At 45.6% G+C, this 17,948-nt stretch overlaps 1 protein-coding gene across 1 annotated transcript in view; it reads right to left on the bottom strand.

The window, feature by feature from the left end:
* Positions 1-769: 769 nt before the first annotated feature.
* Positions 770-17,948, bottom strand: part of CDHR3 (cadherin related family member 3) — a 74,571-nt gene continuing 57,392 nt past the window's right edge. Inside the window, 5 exon segments of the mRNA XM_074958274.1 lie at positions 770-999; positions 1,002-1,157; positions 6,843-6,891; positions 13,624-13,678; positions 17,715-17,896. Coding sequence (XP_074814375.1) covers positions 770-999; positions 1,002-1,157; positions 6,843-6,891; positions 13,624-13,678; positions 17,715-17,896 — 672 coding nt within the window.

The following is a 17,948-nucleotide window of genomic DNA, read 5'->3' on the forward strand; positions in this document are numbered from 1 at the left end:
CTACCAAATGTTCAGAGGAGAATTAATCGGTTCTGATGTGCTCAATGACTTCAAACATGCAGTCACAAGACGGGCATCTCCAGAGGAGAAGAGGTTTGGGAATTCCTTATGGTAGACCAAAGTTCAGATCAAGCCACACAGTTGTTTCCATTCTAATTCATAAAAACTTATGAAACCCCCTGTTCATATTTACATCCCCCTCGCCCCATTATTTTAATGCAACCAAAGGGTGCAATTCTGCCTTTCAGGCACTGGCCCATGTTGAAGCAGAATGGACGCATGACACTTTCTGGACAGAGAGAGAGCACGCACACACACACACATACATACAATGTGCCAGCTGCTACGCTTCTTATAGACGTGTAGTATGTATCCCTTCTGTGGCCAGGGGCTCACCTCCTGCCCTCCCTTTTTGGGATAGCTCATGCTTCTAGCCGCATTAGCCAACAGTCTTTGTGTTGTGGGGAGCACGAGGAATGCATTTATGGTTTTATGCATTTATGTTGAGTGACACAAAGGGGAATGGGGAAGCTCGTTTGTACCCTTTCCTCTTCCCCCAAGTTCATGTACCCACACAGGCGCAGGGACAACCTGGCCCTACATTTTGGGTGCAATTTACATGGTACTGTCCATTTACCATGTCCCTCACACTAAGAAAGGTGTTGAGTAAGAAGCACAAGCCCCTCTTGTCTGTGGAATCTGTTAATGGTGTAATGCCAGGGTGAAGGTTTTCCCATGGAGCACACAGTTGGGATGGCTCCCAAAAGCTTCACACCGCATTCTTTAAGGCTGGTTTTGGCTGTAACTGAGGGTATATTTTGGGAGTGGGGACTGGTGACCTGACTGGTGAGGATGACCCCCTGCCCCCAGCTCCATCTTTTGACTTCTGTAATTTCAGGCTATCCTGGCTTGAAGTTTCTGCCTTCCCTTCTGAGGGCTTTGTTGCCATGTTGTTCTCTGCTGCTAGCTCCCTGCCATTTGGTCCAGCTTCTTCTTTCTTGGAGTCCCCGTTCTCTCTTTCCCTTCACCACTGTTTGCTGGGGCAGTTGAAATTACCTGTGCAACTGGATCCTTTATTCCTGGTTCAACTGGCTCCTTCGTATCTTTCCATCTTCGGGCCCCAGATTTTGAATTGTATTCATACATTTTGCCAGTGACTGGGTAGGGGGGAAAACACAAACAGTTAAACTATTTCTCCTTTTAGCAGACTAATGGAAGGAAGTTCCCCTCAGTGTGTCAGTTAAAAAGGAGTAAATCTCATCAAAAGGTCTGGAAACTCTGGTCAGTTTGGCAAGCCCAACTTCTTCATCTAAGTCCTAGATTTTCTATTTTAACTATACCGGTATAGTAAAGCAGCAAAACTCCCGTACTGTGGATGCAGTTATAGAGGTGTTGAAGTGATTATCCTGGTTCACGAAGATGAGTAAGCTATACCACTATTAGGTACCTTTATAAGGATATAGCTGTGTCAACACTAGAGGTTGTAGTAGTTTATTGACCCACCCCGCTAACTGATGTAGATATCCTGGCATAACGATCTAGTGTAGACCAGCCCTAAAACACACTATTATCTAGACTAGGAAAGACTCTGTGTGTGATAGGTTTGCTACATCGAAGTAGCTAACTATTTGAACAAACAATTTGAAACACCACATGGCATCTATTGTAGACATCGTTCCACACCTTTAAACTCAGGTTAGTTGGTCTAAGTTCACCCCAGGTTCGGAGATCTGGCATCCCCAAAGATCTGGCCTATTCATTGACTTTTAATTTGCCTAGAATGCTTTTCCTCTGACAGATGCTCTATACTTCAGTGAAAGATAATGGGACGATGTGTTCTCTCTGTTTACATGCTGGGGGGAACTCATAGTTACAGGTCCTGCAGTCACAAATCTTTGGTACTTTAGTGCACTGTGCAATAGTGCTTTGTTAGAAAGTACTTATAGCCCTCTGTAGACTTTAATAGTGACTCTTCCCTTGTACACTGGAAACAGGCATCCACTACTTCAGCTCATTTACTCTCCACAGATATGTAGAGAAATTTCCTGGTGTCCATTGTACTTACCTTATTGTCTAAATTACTCCTTACTTGTTAAGTGGACAAGGGCAACTAGCGGCATTGCCTATAATTAATTAAACATTATTTTTACCAAGTACTGTGAGACAAAAAGACTTTTAAGGATTGGCGAGAGAAGTGGAGGTTCTATGCTATAATTAGTACTGTATCAAGATTAATGGATCTTAACACATTAGTGAAATTTGGGCAATTTAAAAATAAAATTGGATCTCTCCTCACATGATTTGGCTACTTATAGATTAGGCACTTTAGAATAGAAAAGAATAGGGAATGTCTAATAGCCCTATATGTAGCTACCAGCACAAAAGGTGCTGAGGTTACAGCCTGAAAATGTGGATGTCTACATACGCTCCAGCAGGGCTTTCATGCAAGGTTTAATTATTGCACCAGTGGAGTTTGCAGGACACCTGACCCAGCTCCTCTTGAGTCTGCTGAACTGAGCACTTATGAATCCAATTCTGGCAGGTGGGATGTTGTGGCACTGTCCCCAGGATGTGCTCATTCATCCCAAAGAGCACTCGCTCTGGGAATAACCCTAGTGTGTGTGGCAGTTTTCATTTTCAACCAGCACGCACCTGCCAACACAGCCAACCTCCGCCAGGCTGCAGGAACACACTCCTAGTGAGCACACATATCTCCGCTGCCCCTGCAACGTTGTACTGCAGCATAACATTTAAGTCATGGCATAGCACAAATGTCATCCCACTGTGGTGCATTTCAGACCCTCTGAACTCTGTAGCTAGAGCCTGAGCCCAAACAGCTTTGTATTCGTCACGTTTAGATGTAACGTTTGTAGACATTGTTCACAGAGCCGTGTCAGTCCCAAGATATTACAAAGACAAGGTGGGTGAAGTAATATCTTTTATTGGACCAACTTCTGTTTGTGTGAGAGAGAAGCTTTCGAGCTACTTGGGAAGAGGAAGAGCTCTGTGTAGCTTGAAAGCTCCATAGGTACCATAGCGAGGAGTGGCCCAGATGATACGTCTGGGGGAAGGGAGCAGAAGGAGACTCCACCAGTTGAAAGGCATGAGATGCACTGTCCTAAAGTTGGGGGTTCCACGACCACCACTCCCAAGAGAAGGAGGCGGGTGGTGGTGGTCGGGGACTCTCTCCTCAAGGGGACTGAGTCATCTATCTGCCGCCCTGACCAGGAAAACAGAGAAGTCTGCTGCTTGCCAGGGGCTAAGATTCGCGATGTGACGGAGAGTCTGCCGAGACTCATCAAGCCCTCGGACCGCTACCCCTTCCTGCCGTTCCATGTGGGCACCAATGATACTGCCAAGAATGACCTTGAGTGGATCGCTGCAGACTACGTGGCTCTGGGAAGGAGGATAAAGGAGTATGAGGCGCAAGTGGTGGTCTCGTCCATCCTCCCCGTGGAAGGAAAAGGCCGGGGTAGGGATCGTCGAATCATGGAAGTCAATGAATGGCTACGCAGGTGGTGTCGGAGAGAAGGCTTTGGATTCTTCGACCATGGGATGGTGCTCCAAGAAGGAGGAGTGCTAGGCAGAGACGGGCTCCACTTAACGAAGAGAGGGAAGAGCATCTTCACGAGCAGGCTGGCTAACCTAGTGAGGAGGTCTTTAAACTAGGTTCACCGGGGGAAGGAGACCAAAGCCCTGAGGTAAGTGGGGAAGCGGGATACCGGGAGGAAGCACGAGCAGGAGCGTGTGAGAGGGGAGGGCTCCTGCCTCATACTGAGAACGAGGGGCGATCAGCGGGTTATCTCAAGTGCCTATATACAAATGCACAAAGCCTGGGAAACAAGCAGGGAGAACTGGAGGTCCTGGCAAAGTCAGGGAATTATGATGTGATTGGAATAACGGAGACTTGGTGGGATAACTCGCATGACTGGAGTACTTTCATGGATGGGTATAAACTGTTCAGGAAGGACAGGGAGGCCAGAAAAGGTGGGGGAGTTGCACTATATGTAAGGGAGCAGTATGACTGCTCAGAGCTCAAGTATGAAACTGCAGAAAAACCTGAGAGTCTCTGGATTAAGTTTAGAAGCATGAGCAACAAGGGTGATGTCATGGTGGGAGTCTGCTATAGACCACCGAACCAGGGGGATGAGGTGGACGAGGCTTTCTTCTAGCAAGTCGCAGAAGCTACTAGATCGCATGCCCTGGTTCTCATGGGTGACTTCAATCATCCTGATATCTGCTGGGAGAGCAATACAGCGGTGCACAGACAATCCAGGAAGTTTTTGGAAACTATAGGGGACAATTTCCTAGTGCAAATGCTGGAGGAACCAACTAGGGGCGGAGCTCTTCTTGACCTGCTGCTCACAAACCGGGAAGAATTAGTAGGGGAAGCAAAAGTGGATGGGAACCTGGGACGCAGTGACCATGAGATGGTCGAGTTCAGGATCCTGACACAAGGAAGAAAGGAAAGCAGCAGAATATGGACCCTAGACTTCAGAAAAGCAGACTTTGACTCCCTCAGGGAACTGATGGGCAAGATCCCCTGGGAGAATAACATGAGGGGGAAAGGAGTCCAGGAGAGCTGGCTGTATTTTAAAGAATCCTTATTGAGGTTACAGGGACAAACCATCCCGATGTGTAGAAAGAATAGTAAATATGGCAGGCGACCAGCTTGGCTTAACAGTGAAATCCTTGCTGATCTTAAACACAAAAAAGAGGCTTACAAGAAGTGGAAGATTGGACAAATGACCAGGGATGAGTATTTAAATATTGCTTGGGCATGTAGGAATGGAATCAGGAAGGCTAAATCACACCTGGAGTTGCAGCTAGTGAGGGATGTTAAGAGTAACAAGAAGGGTTTCTTCAGGTATGTTGGCAATAAGAAGAAAGCCAAGGAAAGTGTGGGCCCCTTACTAAATGAGGGAGGCAACCTAGTGACAGAGGATGTGGAAAAAGCTAATGTACTCAATGCTTTTTTTGCCTCTGTCTTCACGAACAAGGTCAGCTCCCGGACTACTGCACTGGGCAGCACAGCATGGGGAGCAGGTGGCCAGCCCTCTGTGAAGGAAGAAGTGGTTTGGGACTATTTAGAAAAACTGGACATGCACAAGTCCATGGGGCCGGATACCTTGCATCCGAGAGTGCTAAAGGAATTGGTGGATGTGATTGCAGAGCTACTGGCCATTATCTTTGAAAACTCATGGCGATCGGGGGAAGTCCCGGAAGATTGGAAAAAGGCTAATGTAGTGCCCATCTTTAAAAAAGGGAAGAAGGATGATCCTGGGAACTACAGGCCGGTCAGCCTCACCTCAGTCCCCGGAAAAATCATGGAGCATGTCCTCAAGGAATCAATTCTGAAGCACTTAGGCAAGAGGAAAGTGATCAGGAACAGTCAGCATGGATTCACCAAGGGCAAGTCATGCTTGACTAATCTAATTGCCTTCTATGATAACTGGTTCTGTGAATGAAGGGAAAGCAGTGGACATGTTATTCCTCGACTTTAGCAAAGGTTTTGACATGGTCTCCCACAGTATTCTTGTCAGCAAGTTAAAGAAGTATGGGCTGGATGGATGCACTACAAGGTCGTTAGAAAGTTGGCTAGATTGTCGGGCTCAATGGGTAGTGATCAATGGCTCCATGTCTAGTTGGCAGCTGGTATCAAGTGGAGTGCCCCAAGGGTCGGTCCTGGGGCCGGTTTTGTTCAATATCTTCATTAATGATCTGGAGGATGGTGTGGATTGCACCCTCAGCAAGTTTGCAGATGACACTAACCTGGGAGGAGTGGTAGATACACTGGAGGGTGGGGATAGGATACAGAGGGACCTAGACAAATTGGAGGATTGGGCCAAAAGAAATCTGATGAGGTTCAACAAGGACAAGTGCAGAGTCCTGCACTTAGGATGGAAGAATCCAATGCACTGCTACAGACTAGGGACCAAATGGCTAGGCAGCAGTTCTGCAGAGAAGGACCTAGGGGTGACAGTGGACGAGAAGCTGGATATGAGCCAACAGTATGCCCTTGTTGCCAAGAAGGCCAATGGCATTTTGGGGTGTATAAGTAGGGGCATTGCCAGCAGATCAAGGGATGTGATCGTTCCCCTTTATTCGACATTGGTGAGGCCTCATCTGGAGTACTGTGTCCAGCTTTGGGCCCCACACTACAAGAAGGATGTGGAAAAATTGGAGAGAGTCCAGCAAAGGGCAACAAAAATGATTAGGGGACTGGAACACATGAGTTATGAGGAGAGGCTGAGGGAACTGGGATTGTTTAGTCTACGGAAGAGAAGAATGAGGGGGGATTTGATAGCTGCTTTTAACTACCTGAAAGGTGGATCCAAAGAGGATGGATCTAGACTATTCTCAGTGATAGCAGATGACAGGACAAGGAGTAATGGTCTCAAGTTGCAGTGGGGGAGGTTTAGGTTGGAAAAACTTTTTCACTAGGAAGGTGGTGAAACACTGGAATGCGTTACCTAGGGAGGTGGTGGAATCCCCTTCCTTAGAAGTTTTTAAGGTCAGGCTTGACAAAGCCCTGGCTGGGATGATTTATTTGGGATTGGTCCTGCTCTGGGCAGGGGGTTGGACTAGATGGCCTCCAGAGGTCCCTTCCAACTCTGTTATTTTATGATTCTATGAAAGCTTGTGTCTCTCACCAACAGAAGTTGGTCCAATAAAAGCTATTACCTCACCCACCTTGTTGCTTTAGAGCTAAAGTAGTCTGGAAAGCCTAAGGAAAGGACATGTCATATGTTTGTACACAATAGGTTGTGGGGCTGCTACAAGGTAACCAATCCAATTTATTTCTAGCCAAACATTTAAATTCACTTTTAATTTTTCCTTACCTGGATCTGTGGCTTCTCCATCAAAGACGGTGTTTATCTTGGTCATTTCCTATGAAGAGACACGCAATGTGAAATCAAACCTGTGAAATAATTAAAGAAGGAGGAGTAGCAGTGACTTGGACATTTTTACCTACATGGATTGAAGCAGATTTATATGACCCGCATGTTGCATTAGGGTGAGTTTAATCAGAACTGACAACAAAAGTCATTGTGACTTAGGGTGTTGCTACCAAATGTTTAAAGGAGAATTAATCGGGTCTGACCTTCTAAATGACTCCAAATGTCATGTTAGAAGTACGCAAGTCTCTATTACCTGGAATTAATCATGTCATTTTGCTGCATCATATCAGAACTAAAAAATTTAGAACTTGACTCTCCTCTCAGTTACACTGCTGCTGGTCAGGAGTAACGCTGTTGAAGTCAATGAAGTTACACCATGTAAAATTGGTTTGAATGGAGAAATAAGCCTTTTGTTGTTCGGATAATCATCTCCTTTCTGACCCCCGTGACTCCACCTCTCTTGTGTCTGATATAGGAGGATGGAAAATGTAGTCTGGCTGGGGAGCCCAGTCCATAGAGGTGACTGGGGGGGATGATGCACCTGAACTACAACTCCCAAGAGGCACCACAGTGGGATTTCTGTATAGAACATTTTCAGGTTTTGGCCAAAAACATTTTGATGTTTGGGTGTTTTTGTTTGTTTTAATGAAAAGTCAAAATATATCACGGAAACAAAATTTTTCATGAACCGTGTTTGCTTCAGTTGAAAAACCAATTCCCTTCTAAAGCAACTTCGATGGAAAATTTTCGACCAGCCCGAATGACAGCATTGTGTAGCCTGAATAGCTCAAGATTCCTTCTTTTCAGTGCCTGCTTTCTCAGTGTTTTTAATATCACATATTGGGCCAGATTTAACGGGTCATATTGGTTTGTTTTTCCAAAGTCACTAAATAAAAACCCTGACCTGGTTCACCCCATTTCCATCTCCTCATCTAATCCCTCCATAAATCAAAATGCCTTTCACCGTAATCCTTTCCTCAGGTAGGAAGGTAACAAGCTAGATGGTTGAAAATCCTTACCCTAAAGGCCCACAAACAAATCATGGACCTAACAAACCCTGCTAAGTGTCACCATTCAGTCACTCTGCTTCCCACTGAATCCCATTACTCGCTGTATTTTGTGTGTCTGTCTGGATTGTAACTCCGTTCAGGCAGGGATCTGGGTGAAATCCTGGCCCCACTGAACTCAATGGGAGTTTTGCCATTGACTTTAATCAAGCCTGGATTTCACCCCTCCTCTATAAAACGCTGTTGGTGGATTGGGCACCAGACTGGGAGTCGGGACCTGCACCCATTCCCATCTCTACCATTGACCTACTGTGTGATCCTGTGATCACTTCTCTCTGTTTCCCTTCCTACTCTTTACCTGTCTTCTCTCTTTAGGTTGTAAACTCTTTAGGGAAGGGATTGTCACTTATATATGTACAGCATCTAGCACAACAGAGTGCCAGTCTGAGCTGGAATCTGAGTGTTACTGTTATATTAATAGGTTTCAGAGTAACAGCCGTGTTAGTCTGTATTCGTAAAAAGAAAAAAGAAAAGGAGTACTTGTGGCACCTTAGAGACTAACCAGTTTATTTGAGCATGAGCTTTCGTGAGCTACAGCTCACTTCATCGGATGCATAGCATATTGTGGAAACTGCAGAAGACATTATATACACACAGAGACCATGAAACAAAACTTCCTCCCACCCCACTGTCCTGCTCGTAACAGCTTATCTAAAGTGATCATCAAGGAGGGCCATTTCCAGCACAAATCCAGGTTTTCTCACCCTTCCCCCCCCCCCCCCCCCAGACACACATACAAACTCACTCTCCTGCTGGTAATAGCCCATCCCTCTTTGAAACCTCTCTTTATAATGCGCATGATAATCAAGGTGGGTCATTTCCAGCACTAATCCAGGTTTTCTCACCACCACCACCACCACCACCCCCCCCACACACACACCCCCCTCCAAAAACCACACACACAAACTCACTCTCCTGCTGGCAATAGCTCATCTTACAATGTGCACAGCAATAATCCAAGTTTAACCAGAACGTCTTGGGGGGGGGGGGTTGTAGGAAAAAAACAAGGGGAGATAGGCTACCTTGCATAATGACTTAGCCACTCCCAGTCTCTATTCAAGCCCAAATTAATAGTATCCAATTTGCAAATGAATTCCAATTCAGCAGTTTCTCGCTGGAGTCTGGATTTGAAGTTTTTTTGCTTTAAGATAGCGACCCTCATGTCTGTGATTGCGTGACCAGAGAGATTGAAGTGTTCTCCGACTGGTTTATGAATGTTATAATTCTTAACATCTGATTTGTGTCCATTTATTCTTTTACGTAGAGACTGTCCAGTTTGACCAATGTACATGGCAGAGGGGCATTGCTGGCACATGATGGCATATATCACATTGGTGGATGTGCAGGTGAACGAGCCTCTGATAGTGTGGCTGATGTTGTTAGGCCCTGTGATGGTGTTCCCTGAATAGATATGTGGGCACAGTTGGCAACGGGCTTTGTTGCAAGGATAGGTTCCTGGGTTAGTGGTTCTGTTGTGTGGTATGTGGTTGTTGGTGAGTATTCGCTTCAGGTTGGGGGGCTGTCTGTAGGCAAGGACTGGCCTTTCTCCCAAGATTTGTGAGAGTGTTGGGTCATCCTTCAGGATAGGTTGTAGATCCTTAATAATGCGTTGGAGGGGTTTTAGTTGGGGGCTGAAGGTGACGGCTAGTGGCGTTCTGTTATTTTCTTTGTTAGGCCTGTCCTGTAGTAGGTGACTTCTGGGAACTCTTCTGGCTCTATCAATCTGTTTCTTCACTTCCGCAGGTGGGTACTGTAGTTGTAAGAATGCTTGATAGAGATCTTGTAGGTGTTTGTCTCTGTCTGAGGGGTTGGAGCAAATGCGGTTGTATCGCAGAGCTTGGCTGTAGACGATGGATCGTGTGGTGTGGTCAGGGTGAAAGCTGGAGGCATGTAGGTAGGAATAGCGGTCAGTAGGTTTCCGGTATAGGGTGGTGTTGATGTGACCATCGTTTATTAGCACTGTAGTGTCCAGGAAGTGGATCTCTTGTGTGGACTGGACCAGGCTGAGGTTGATGGTGGGATGGAAATTGTTGAAATCATGGTGGAATTCCTCAAGGGCTTCTTTTCCATGGGTCCAGATGATGAAGATGTCATCAATATAGCGCAAGTAAAGTAGGGGCGTTGGGGGACGAGAGCTGAGGAAACGTTGTTCTAAATCAGCCATAAAAATGTTGGCATACTGTGGGGCCATGCGGGTACCCATAGCAGTGCCGCTGATCTGAAGGTATACATTGTCCCCAAATGTAAAATAGTTATGGGTAAGGACAAAGTCACAAAGTTCAGCCACCAGGTTAGCCGTGACATTATCGGGGATAGTGTTCTTGATGGCTTGTAGTCCATCTTTGTGTGGAATGTTGGTGTAGAGGGCTTCTACATCCATAGTGGCCAGGATGGTGTTATCAGGAAGATCACCAATGGATTGTAGTTTCCTCAGGAAGTCAGTGGTGTCTCGAAGGTAGCTGGGAGTGCTGGTAGCGTAGGGCCTGAGGAGTGAGTCTACATAGCCGGACAATCCTGCTGTCAGGGTGCCAATGCCTGAGATGATGGGGCGCCCAGGATTTCCAGGTTTATGGATCTTGGGTAGTAGATAGAATATCCCAGGTCGGGGTTCCAGGGGTGTGTCTGTGCGGATTTGATCTTGTGCTTTTTCAGGAAGTTTCTTGAGCAAATGCTGTAGATGCTTTTGGTAACTCTCAGTGGGATCAGAGGGTAATGGCTTGTAGAAAGTGGTGTTGGAGAGCTGCCGAGCAGCCTCTTGTTCATATTCCGACCTATTCATGATGACAACAGCACCTCCTTTGTCAGCCTTTTTGATTATGATGTCAGAGTTGTTTCTGAGGCTGTGGATGGCATTGTGTTCTGCACGGCTGAGGTTATGGGGCAAGTGATGCTGCTTTTCCACAATTTCAGCCCGTGCACGTCGGCGGAAGCACTCTATGTAGAAGTCCAGTCTGCTGTTTCGACCTTCAGGAGGAGTCCACCTAGAATCCTTCTTTTTGTAATGTTGGTAGGCAGGCCTCTGTGGATCATTATGTTGTTCAGAGGTATTTTGGAAATATTCCTTGAGTCGGAGACGTCGAAAATAGGATTCTAGGTCACCACAGAACTGTATCATGTTCGAGGGGGTGGAGGGGCAGAAGGAGAGACCCCGAGATAGGACAGCTGCTTCTGCTGGGCTGAGAGTATAGTTGGATAGGTTAACAATATTGCTGGGTGGGTTGAGGGAACCATTGCTGTGGCCCCTTGTAGCCTGTAGTAGTTTAGAAAGTTTAGTGTCCTTTTTCTTTTGTAGAGAAGTAAAGTGTGCGTTGTAAATGGCTTGTCTAGTTTTGGTAAAATCCAGCCACGAGGAAGTTTGTGTGGAAGGTTGGTTTTTTATGAGAGTATCCATTTTTGATGGACTACAAGCCATCAAGAACACTATCCCCGATAATGTCACGGCTAACCTGGTGGCTGAACTTTGTGACTTTGTCCTTACCCATAACTATTTTACATTTGGGGACAATGTATACCTTCAGATCAGCGGCACTGCTATGGGTACCCGCATGGCCCCACAGTATGCCAACATTTTTATGGCTGATTTAGAACAACGTTTCCTCAGCTCTCGTCCCCTAACGCCCCTACTCTACTTGCGCTATATTGATGACATCTTCATCATCTGGACCCATGGAAAAGAAGCCCTTGAGGAATTCCACCATGATTTCAACAATTTCCATCCCACCATCAACCTCAGCCTGGTCCAGTCCACACAAGAGATCCACTTCCTGGACACTACAGTGCTAATAAACGATGGTCACATCAACACCACCCTATACCGGAAACCTACTGACCGCTATTCCTACCTACATGCCTCCAGCTTTCACCCTGACCACACCACACGATCCATCGTCTACAGCCAAGCTCTGCGATACAACCGCATTTGCTCCAACCCCTCAGACAGAGACAAACACCTACAAGATCTCTATCAAGCATTCTTACAACTACAGTACCCACCTGCGGAAGTGAAGAAACAGATTGATAGAGCCAGAAGAGTTCCCAGAAGTCACCTACTACAGGACAGGCCTAACAAAGAAAATAACAGAACGCCACTAGCCGTCACCTTCAGCCCCCAACTAAAACCCCTCCAACGCATTATTAAGGATCTACAACCTATCCTGAAGGATGACCCAACACTCTCACAAATCTTGGGAGAAAGGCCAGTCCTTGCCTACAGACAGCCCCCCAACCTGAAGCGAATACTCACCAACAACCACATACCACACAACAGAACCACTAACCCAGGAACCTATCCTTGCAACAAAGCCCGTTGCCAACTGTGCCCACATATCTATTCAGGGAACACCATCACAGGGCCTAACAACATCAGCCACACTATCAGAGGCTCGTTCACCTGCACATCCACCAATGTGATATATGCCATCATGTGCCAGCAATGCCCCTCTGCCATGTACATTGGTCAAACTGGACAGTCTCTACGTAAAAGAATAAATGGACACAAATCAGATGTTAAGAATTATAACATTCATAAACCAGTCGGAGAACACTTCAATCTCTCTGGTCACGCAATCACAGACATGAGGGTCGCTATCTTAAAGCAAAAAAACTTCAAATCCAGACTCCAGCGAGAAACTGCTGAATTGGAACTCATTTGCAAATTGGATACTATTAATTTGGGCTTGAATAGAGACTGGGAGTGGCTAAGTCATTATGCAAGGTAGCCTATCTCCCCTTGTTTTTTTCCTACAAACCCCCCCCCCCAAGACGTTCTGGTTAAACTTGGATTATTGCTGTGCACATTGTAAGATGAGCTATTGCCAGCAGGAGAGTGAGTTTGTGTGTGTGGTTTTTGGAGGGGGGTGTGTGTGTGGGGGGGGGGTGGTGGTGGTGGTGGTGGTGAGAAAACCTGGATTAGTGCTGGAAATGACCCACCTTGATTATCATGCGCATTATAAAGAGAGGTTTCAAAGAGGGATGGGCTATTACCAGCAGGAGAGTGAGTTTGTATGTGTGTCTGGGGGGGCGGGGGGAGGGTGAGAAAACCTGGATTTGTGCTGGAAATGGCCCTCCTTGATGATCACTTTAGATAAGCTGTTACGAGCAGGACAGTGGGGTGGGAGGAAGTTTTGTTTCATGGTCTCTGTGTGTATATAATGTCTTCTGCAGTTTCCACAATATGCTATGCATCCGATGAAGTGAGCTGTAGCTCACGAAAGCTCATGCTCAAATAAACTGGTTAGTCTCTAAGGTGCCACAAGTACTCCTTTTGTTATATTAATAATAATCCTACAGTCTTTGTTTAGACCAGACTCTCATTGGCTGATAAGATCTGTGGGACCAGAATCTAATATGGCATCATTGATCCACTTGCTAAAATTCCCATTAGTATTTCTAGTGATGGCTTCCAATTCTCAGTCTGTATATATGAAAAAACCACTAGGATATGTCTACAGTTAAAAAAATAGCACTATTCAATACTTTTGAAACAGTGGGTTTGTAGAAAACATGTATAGTGGCAGAAACAAACTACGCCAAGAATTCTACCTTGCAATCTCCGTCATTGGCATCATACAAAAGTTCCACGGAAATTCTGTGACCATACTTTAGGACTGGTGTGGGCCAAACACTTACTTTAGTTTGTGACTTACAGTGCTTACCCAAACCTCTTCTTTCTTAACTTTCTTCTTTTCTACAGGAAATAAAATGTACATTCTAAGAAATCAGAATTTTTTTGACTGTGATAAACAGACATTAAAGCCAAGATTTTCAAAAGTGACGAGTGAGTTTGAGACACCTTTTTAAAAGAGCCTGACTTTCACAGGACAGGTGATCAGAACTTTCTGAAAATCAGAGCCCTTTGAGGTATTTCAGGTTGGGCATCCAAATTTGCTAATCACACTTGACAATCTTGCCCTAGAAGTAGAGGTGAATAATTTGCCACAAATAATTTTTCCTCAATGAATTTTACTTTCCATTGATTGATTGTTTGAACAGATTTAGAAATTGACATGTATTCTTTATTCAAAATTATTCACACCTTTGAAGAGTGAATAATTTGCTTTGGGGATGAAATTCCCCTCTGTGCAGACAGACAGCACTAGGGCTATGCACAACTGACCTCGCAATCAAGCCATATTCTGAGGCTTCAGCTGCTGCAAAGTCCTTGCACTGGCCCTCTACAGGAGAGTAAATTTTACCTGTGAGGAATATTTGAACTAAAATGTAGCTTTCATGAGTATTTGCACTTGTAAAGCTTATGCACTTGCAAGTTTATGGAAGCCAAAACAAGAAAGTGTTGCAAACCCAATCAAGCAACATTCTGATTTGAAAAATGGATTGGATATTTGCAATCTCTTTCCCCCACCCAACCCCCATTTTCACTCATTCTGAGTTAGTAGAGAGCGTAGGCGCCAACTTTCTAATATGCCAGGGGGGTGCTCCCCTGGCTCCACCCCTTCCCCCACAGCCACAACCCCACCCTGCCTCTTCTTGCCCCATTCCGACCCCTCCCCCGAGCATGCCCCGCCAATCAGCGCCTTCTCTCCCCCCACCCCCAGCGCCTCCTGCATGCTGCAGAACAGCTGATCCATGGTGGGCAGGAGGGAGGGGGAGGTGCTTATCGGCGGGGCTGCCAGCAGGCAAGAGGTGCTGGGAGAAGGGGGAGGCACTGATAGGGGAGCTGCCAGTGGGCATTCAGCACCCACTTTTTTTTTTTTCTGTGGGTGCTCCAGCCCTGGAGCGCACACACAGTCAGCGCCAATAGTAGGGAGACTGGGCTTCTCTACAGCGCAGACCCATGGATGCTGCCCAATTTCAAGGGTGCATGCTGCCTCTATATTTCTGCATTTCCATTTTTGTTCCCTCCTTTGAGGCTTTTTTTTAATCTCCCTTCAAACAACACCTCCAGCCACCAACAGGCTCTAGTGGTTGGCATGTGGTGGCCTAAAATGTATAATTAGTACAGATGTGTCTGAGCCTGAAAAATTACTTCAAACCATCTTCCTTTTCCCTCCCTACCGCCTCAACTTTTGGGGCTCAACTTGAGGCAACTTGAAGGGACCCGATTTTTCAGAAAGTACCAGGCATCCAGCCTCTGAAAAACCAGGCACCTCTAAGTGTCTCAAACCAGGCACCCAAAATCACTTGTTATAGGTAAAAAGAAAAGGAGGACTTGTGGCACCTTAGAGACTAACCAATTTATTTGAGCATAAGCTTTTGTGAGCTACAGCTCACTTCATCGGATGTTCCCCGATGAACTAACATGGCTGCTACTCTGAAACTTGTTATAGGTGAGAATCATGGCTTCCAAATTGGGATGGCCTGGTTGTGTGTGCGGTGTCCAAAAGCTGGTTGTTGCTGAGTCAGCTCAAACTGTATTTAGGAGATTGAACTAATGTAGAGTGCTGGTAAGGCTAGTTGGAAAATAATTAATAAATTCCTGCCCCACCATGCCAGAGCACTAGGCTACACCAGGCTTGTTCTTTACTCAACATTTTCATAGATTTTTAAGACCAGAAGGGACCATTAGATCATCTATTGTGACTTGTATTGGCACAGGCCAATTTAATTTTACCTAGTTATCCCTGTATTGAGCTCAATACATAGGTCAGTACATGGATTATTTATCTGAAAATGGAATTACAAATTTCTCTGACTAAGGCTACGTCTACCCTACAAGCTTGGGGTGTGATTCCCAGCTTGCGAACACATACTAGTGCTAGCTCTCATCTGAACTAGCATACTAAAAATAGTTGCATAGCCATGATAGCATGGGCAACAGCAGTAGCACCACAAGCTACCAGAGGTACAAAGTACAAACCCAGCTGATCCCCGGGAATACACTCCCAGGACAGCAAGCCCATGCCACTGCTGCCACAGTACAGCTACAGTACTACTTTTAGCATGCTAACTCAGATGAGAGCTAGCGTATGTGTACAGGAGCTGGGAATTACACCCCTCGCTGCTAGTGGAGATGCAGCTTAATAAGTGGTGCGCTTGTTCTTAAGTAATGAAAGCATTAAAAAAAGATACATACCTGGTGTGGTTTTCCTATAATAAAAATATAAAGTCATCAATATAGTAAAATATGCAATACCTATGCCTACAAAAATATCATGTTCCAGTTCTAGCCCTAAGAAATCCTGTTCTTTTTTGATTTGGCAAACAGGATATTTTCTTGTGTTTGACCTTTTTCGGTTTGTTTAGTTTGGGCATGTTTGTTCTGCTGCGCCTCAGCATTATTAACTACTGCTATTGAGCTACCAGAAACAGTAAAACAGCCCTGAATATTGTTTTTGCGACTCCCAAAAGAATGGCTGTATATATATTTTTTCATCGTATCAGTAACAGCATGGCAGAGTTATACAACCCCCCAAAATTATACTTTAAAAAAACTACACTCCCCATCCAACACTAGGGCTGAGCTAATATCTTTTAAAATATTTGAAAGGTTTAAAATGTGGCGTGAAAATATCAAGATTGCTTTTTAACAGGAGATCATGAGTCTCGACGAATCATTGTCACCAATTAATAAATAATAACAATAGCCATATTGTATCCATCTGTCATTTCTACCACAAATTGCTAAACTCCTTGCATACTCCTCTAGAATAGTAACAATATCTTGCAGTTCATATGTTATCTCTAAGGCTGCGGGTCGGTCATGGAAGTCATGTATTGCGTGACTTTCCATGACCTTCGTGACTTTTGCAGCAGCCGATGCGGCTGTCTGAGGAGCTACTGAGGCAAGCCCTGGGCCAGCAGCAGCAGTAGTGTGGGAGGGGGCCTCAGGGCTGGGGCAGGAGATTGGGATGTGGGGAGGTGCTTATCTGGTGGGGGAGGCTCCCTGGAAACAGCCGGGATGACCCTGCAACTCCTGACCAAGGCAGAAGGGCCAGGGGGCTCTGCGCGCTGTCCCTGCTTGCAGGCACCACCCCCCGCAGTTCTCATTGGTTGCGGTTCCCGGCCAATGGCAGCTACAGATCCAAAGCTCGGCAGGGGTAGTGCGCAGAGCCCCCCTGGCCTCTAGGAGCTGCAGGGACACGGGGAGCCAGGTAGGGAGCCTATCAGCCCTGCCAACTGCCAACCCCCCCCCCCAGCACCAGCGCGGGTCCTGGGCTGCGTGCCAGCACCCGCCCCACCCCCCATCCCCCAGCACCAGCACAGGTCCCGGGCCAGCACCCGCAGCACCCCCAGACTCCCCCCCCACCCCAAGCACCCACAGGCCCCAGGCCAAGTTTTAGTTCTGGGTAATAGTACAAGTCACAGACAGGTCACGGGCCGTGAATTTTTGTTTACTGCCCATGACCTGTCCGTGACTTTTACTAAAAGTACCCATGACTAAAACATAGCCTAAGTTATCTCTCATTCTGAAAGATTTGAGCACAATTGGGCCATAATCCTGATTGGGACTTCTGGTGGTAACAATAAATATTTAGTAATTACAATTATTATTATTTCTGCTAGTGATGTTCAGCTAAAGCATTTGCTAAAGTATCAGTAAATCCACCAAGAGTTTCTATGTCATTTTGATTTGACTATCTCTTTAAAGAATCAACATCTTATTCCAACAACTATTAACGTTTATTACAGCAAATGACATATTGCTCTAAAATATTCAAAGTATAAATTCCATTAACTCTCAGAGTTTCAAGTTGTCTTTATAAGTAGTGGGTATTTCTCAATAGTAATAACAAACTCACTATTTCTCAAGGAAACTAGTGTTTATGTTCTTTTTTTGGTTACTTACAGTGCTCTTTTATTTGCTTTGGGTTTTGGTGGACAGTAGGTACGGATATATTTTGCCAACAGGAAGGATAGGTATCCAAGCAGTCCAAGCAGTAGCATGCTGCCAACAGAAATGAGGAACGGCACATACCAAGCTGATTCAGAATAAACATTTTCTGTTCTGATCAGAAGCGTAATGGCAGGCTTTGAAAAAAAAATAAAATAGAAAAGATTCTTAAATGCTGCAAACTGAATT

This window comes from Natator depressus, chromosome 1 (genome assembly GCF_965152275.1).
Source record: "Natator depressus isolate rNatDep1 chromosome 1, rNatDep2.hap1, whole genome shotgun sequence".
Classification (NCBI taxonomy): domain Eukaryota; kingdom Metazoa; phylum Chordata; order Testudines; family Cheloniidae; genus Natator; species Natator depressus.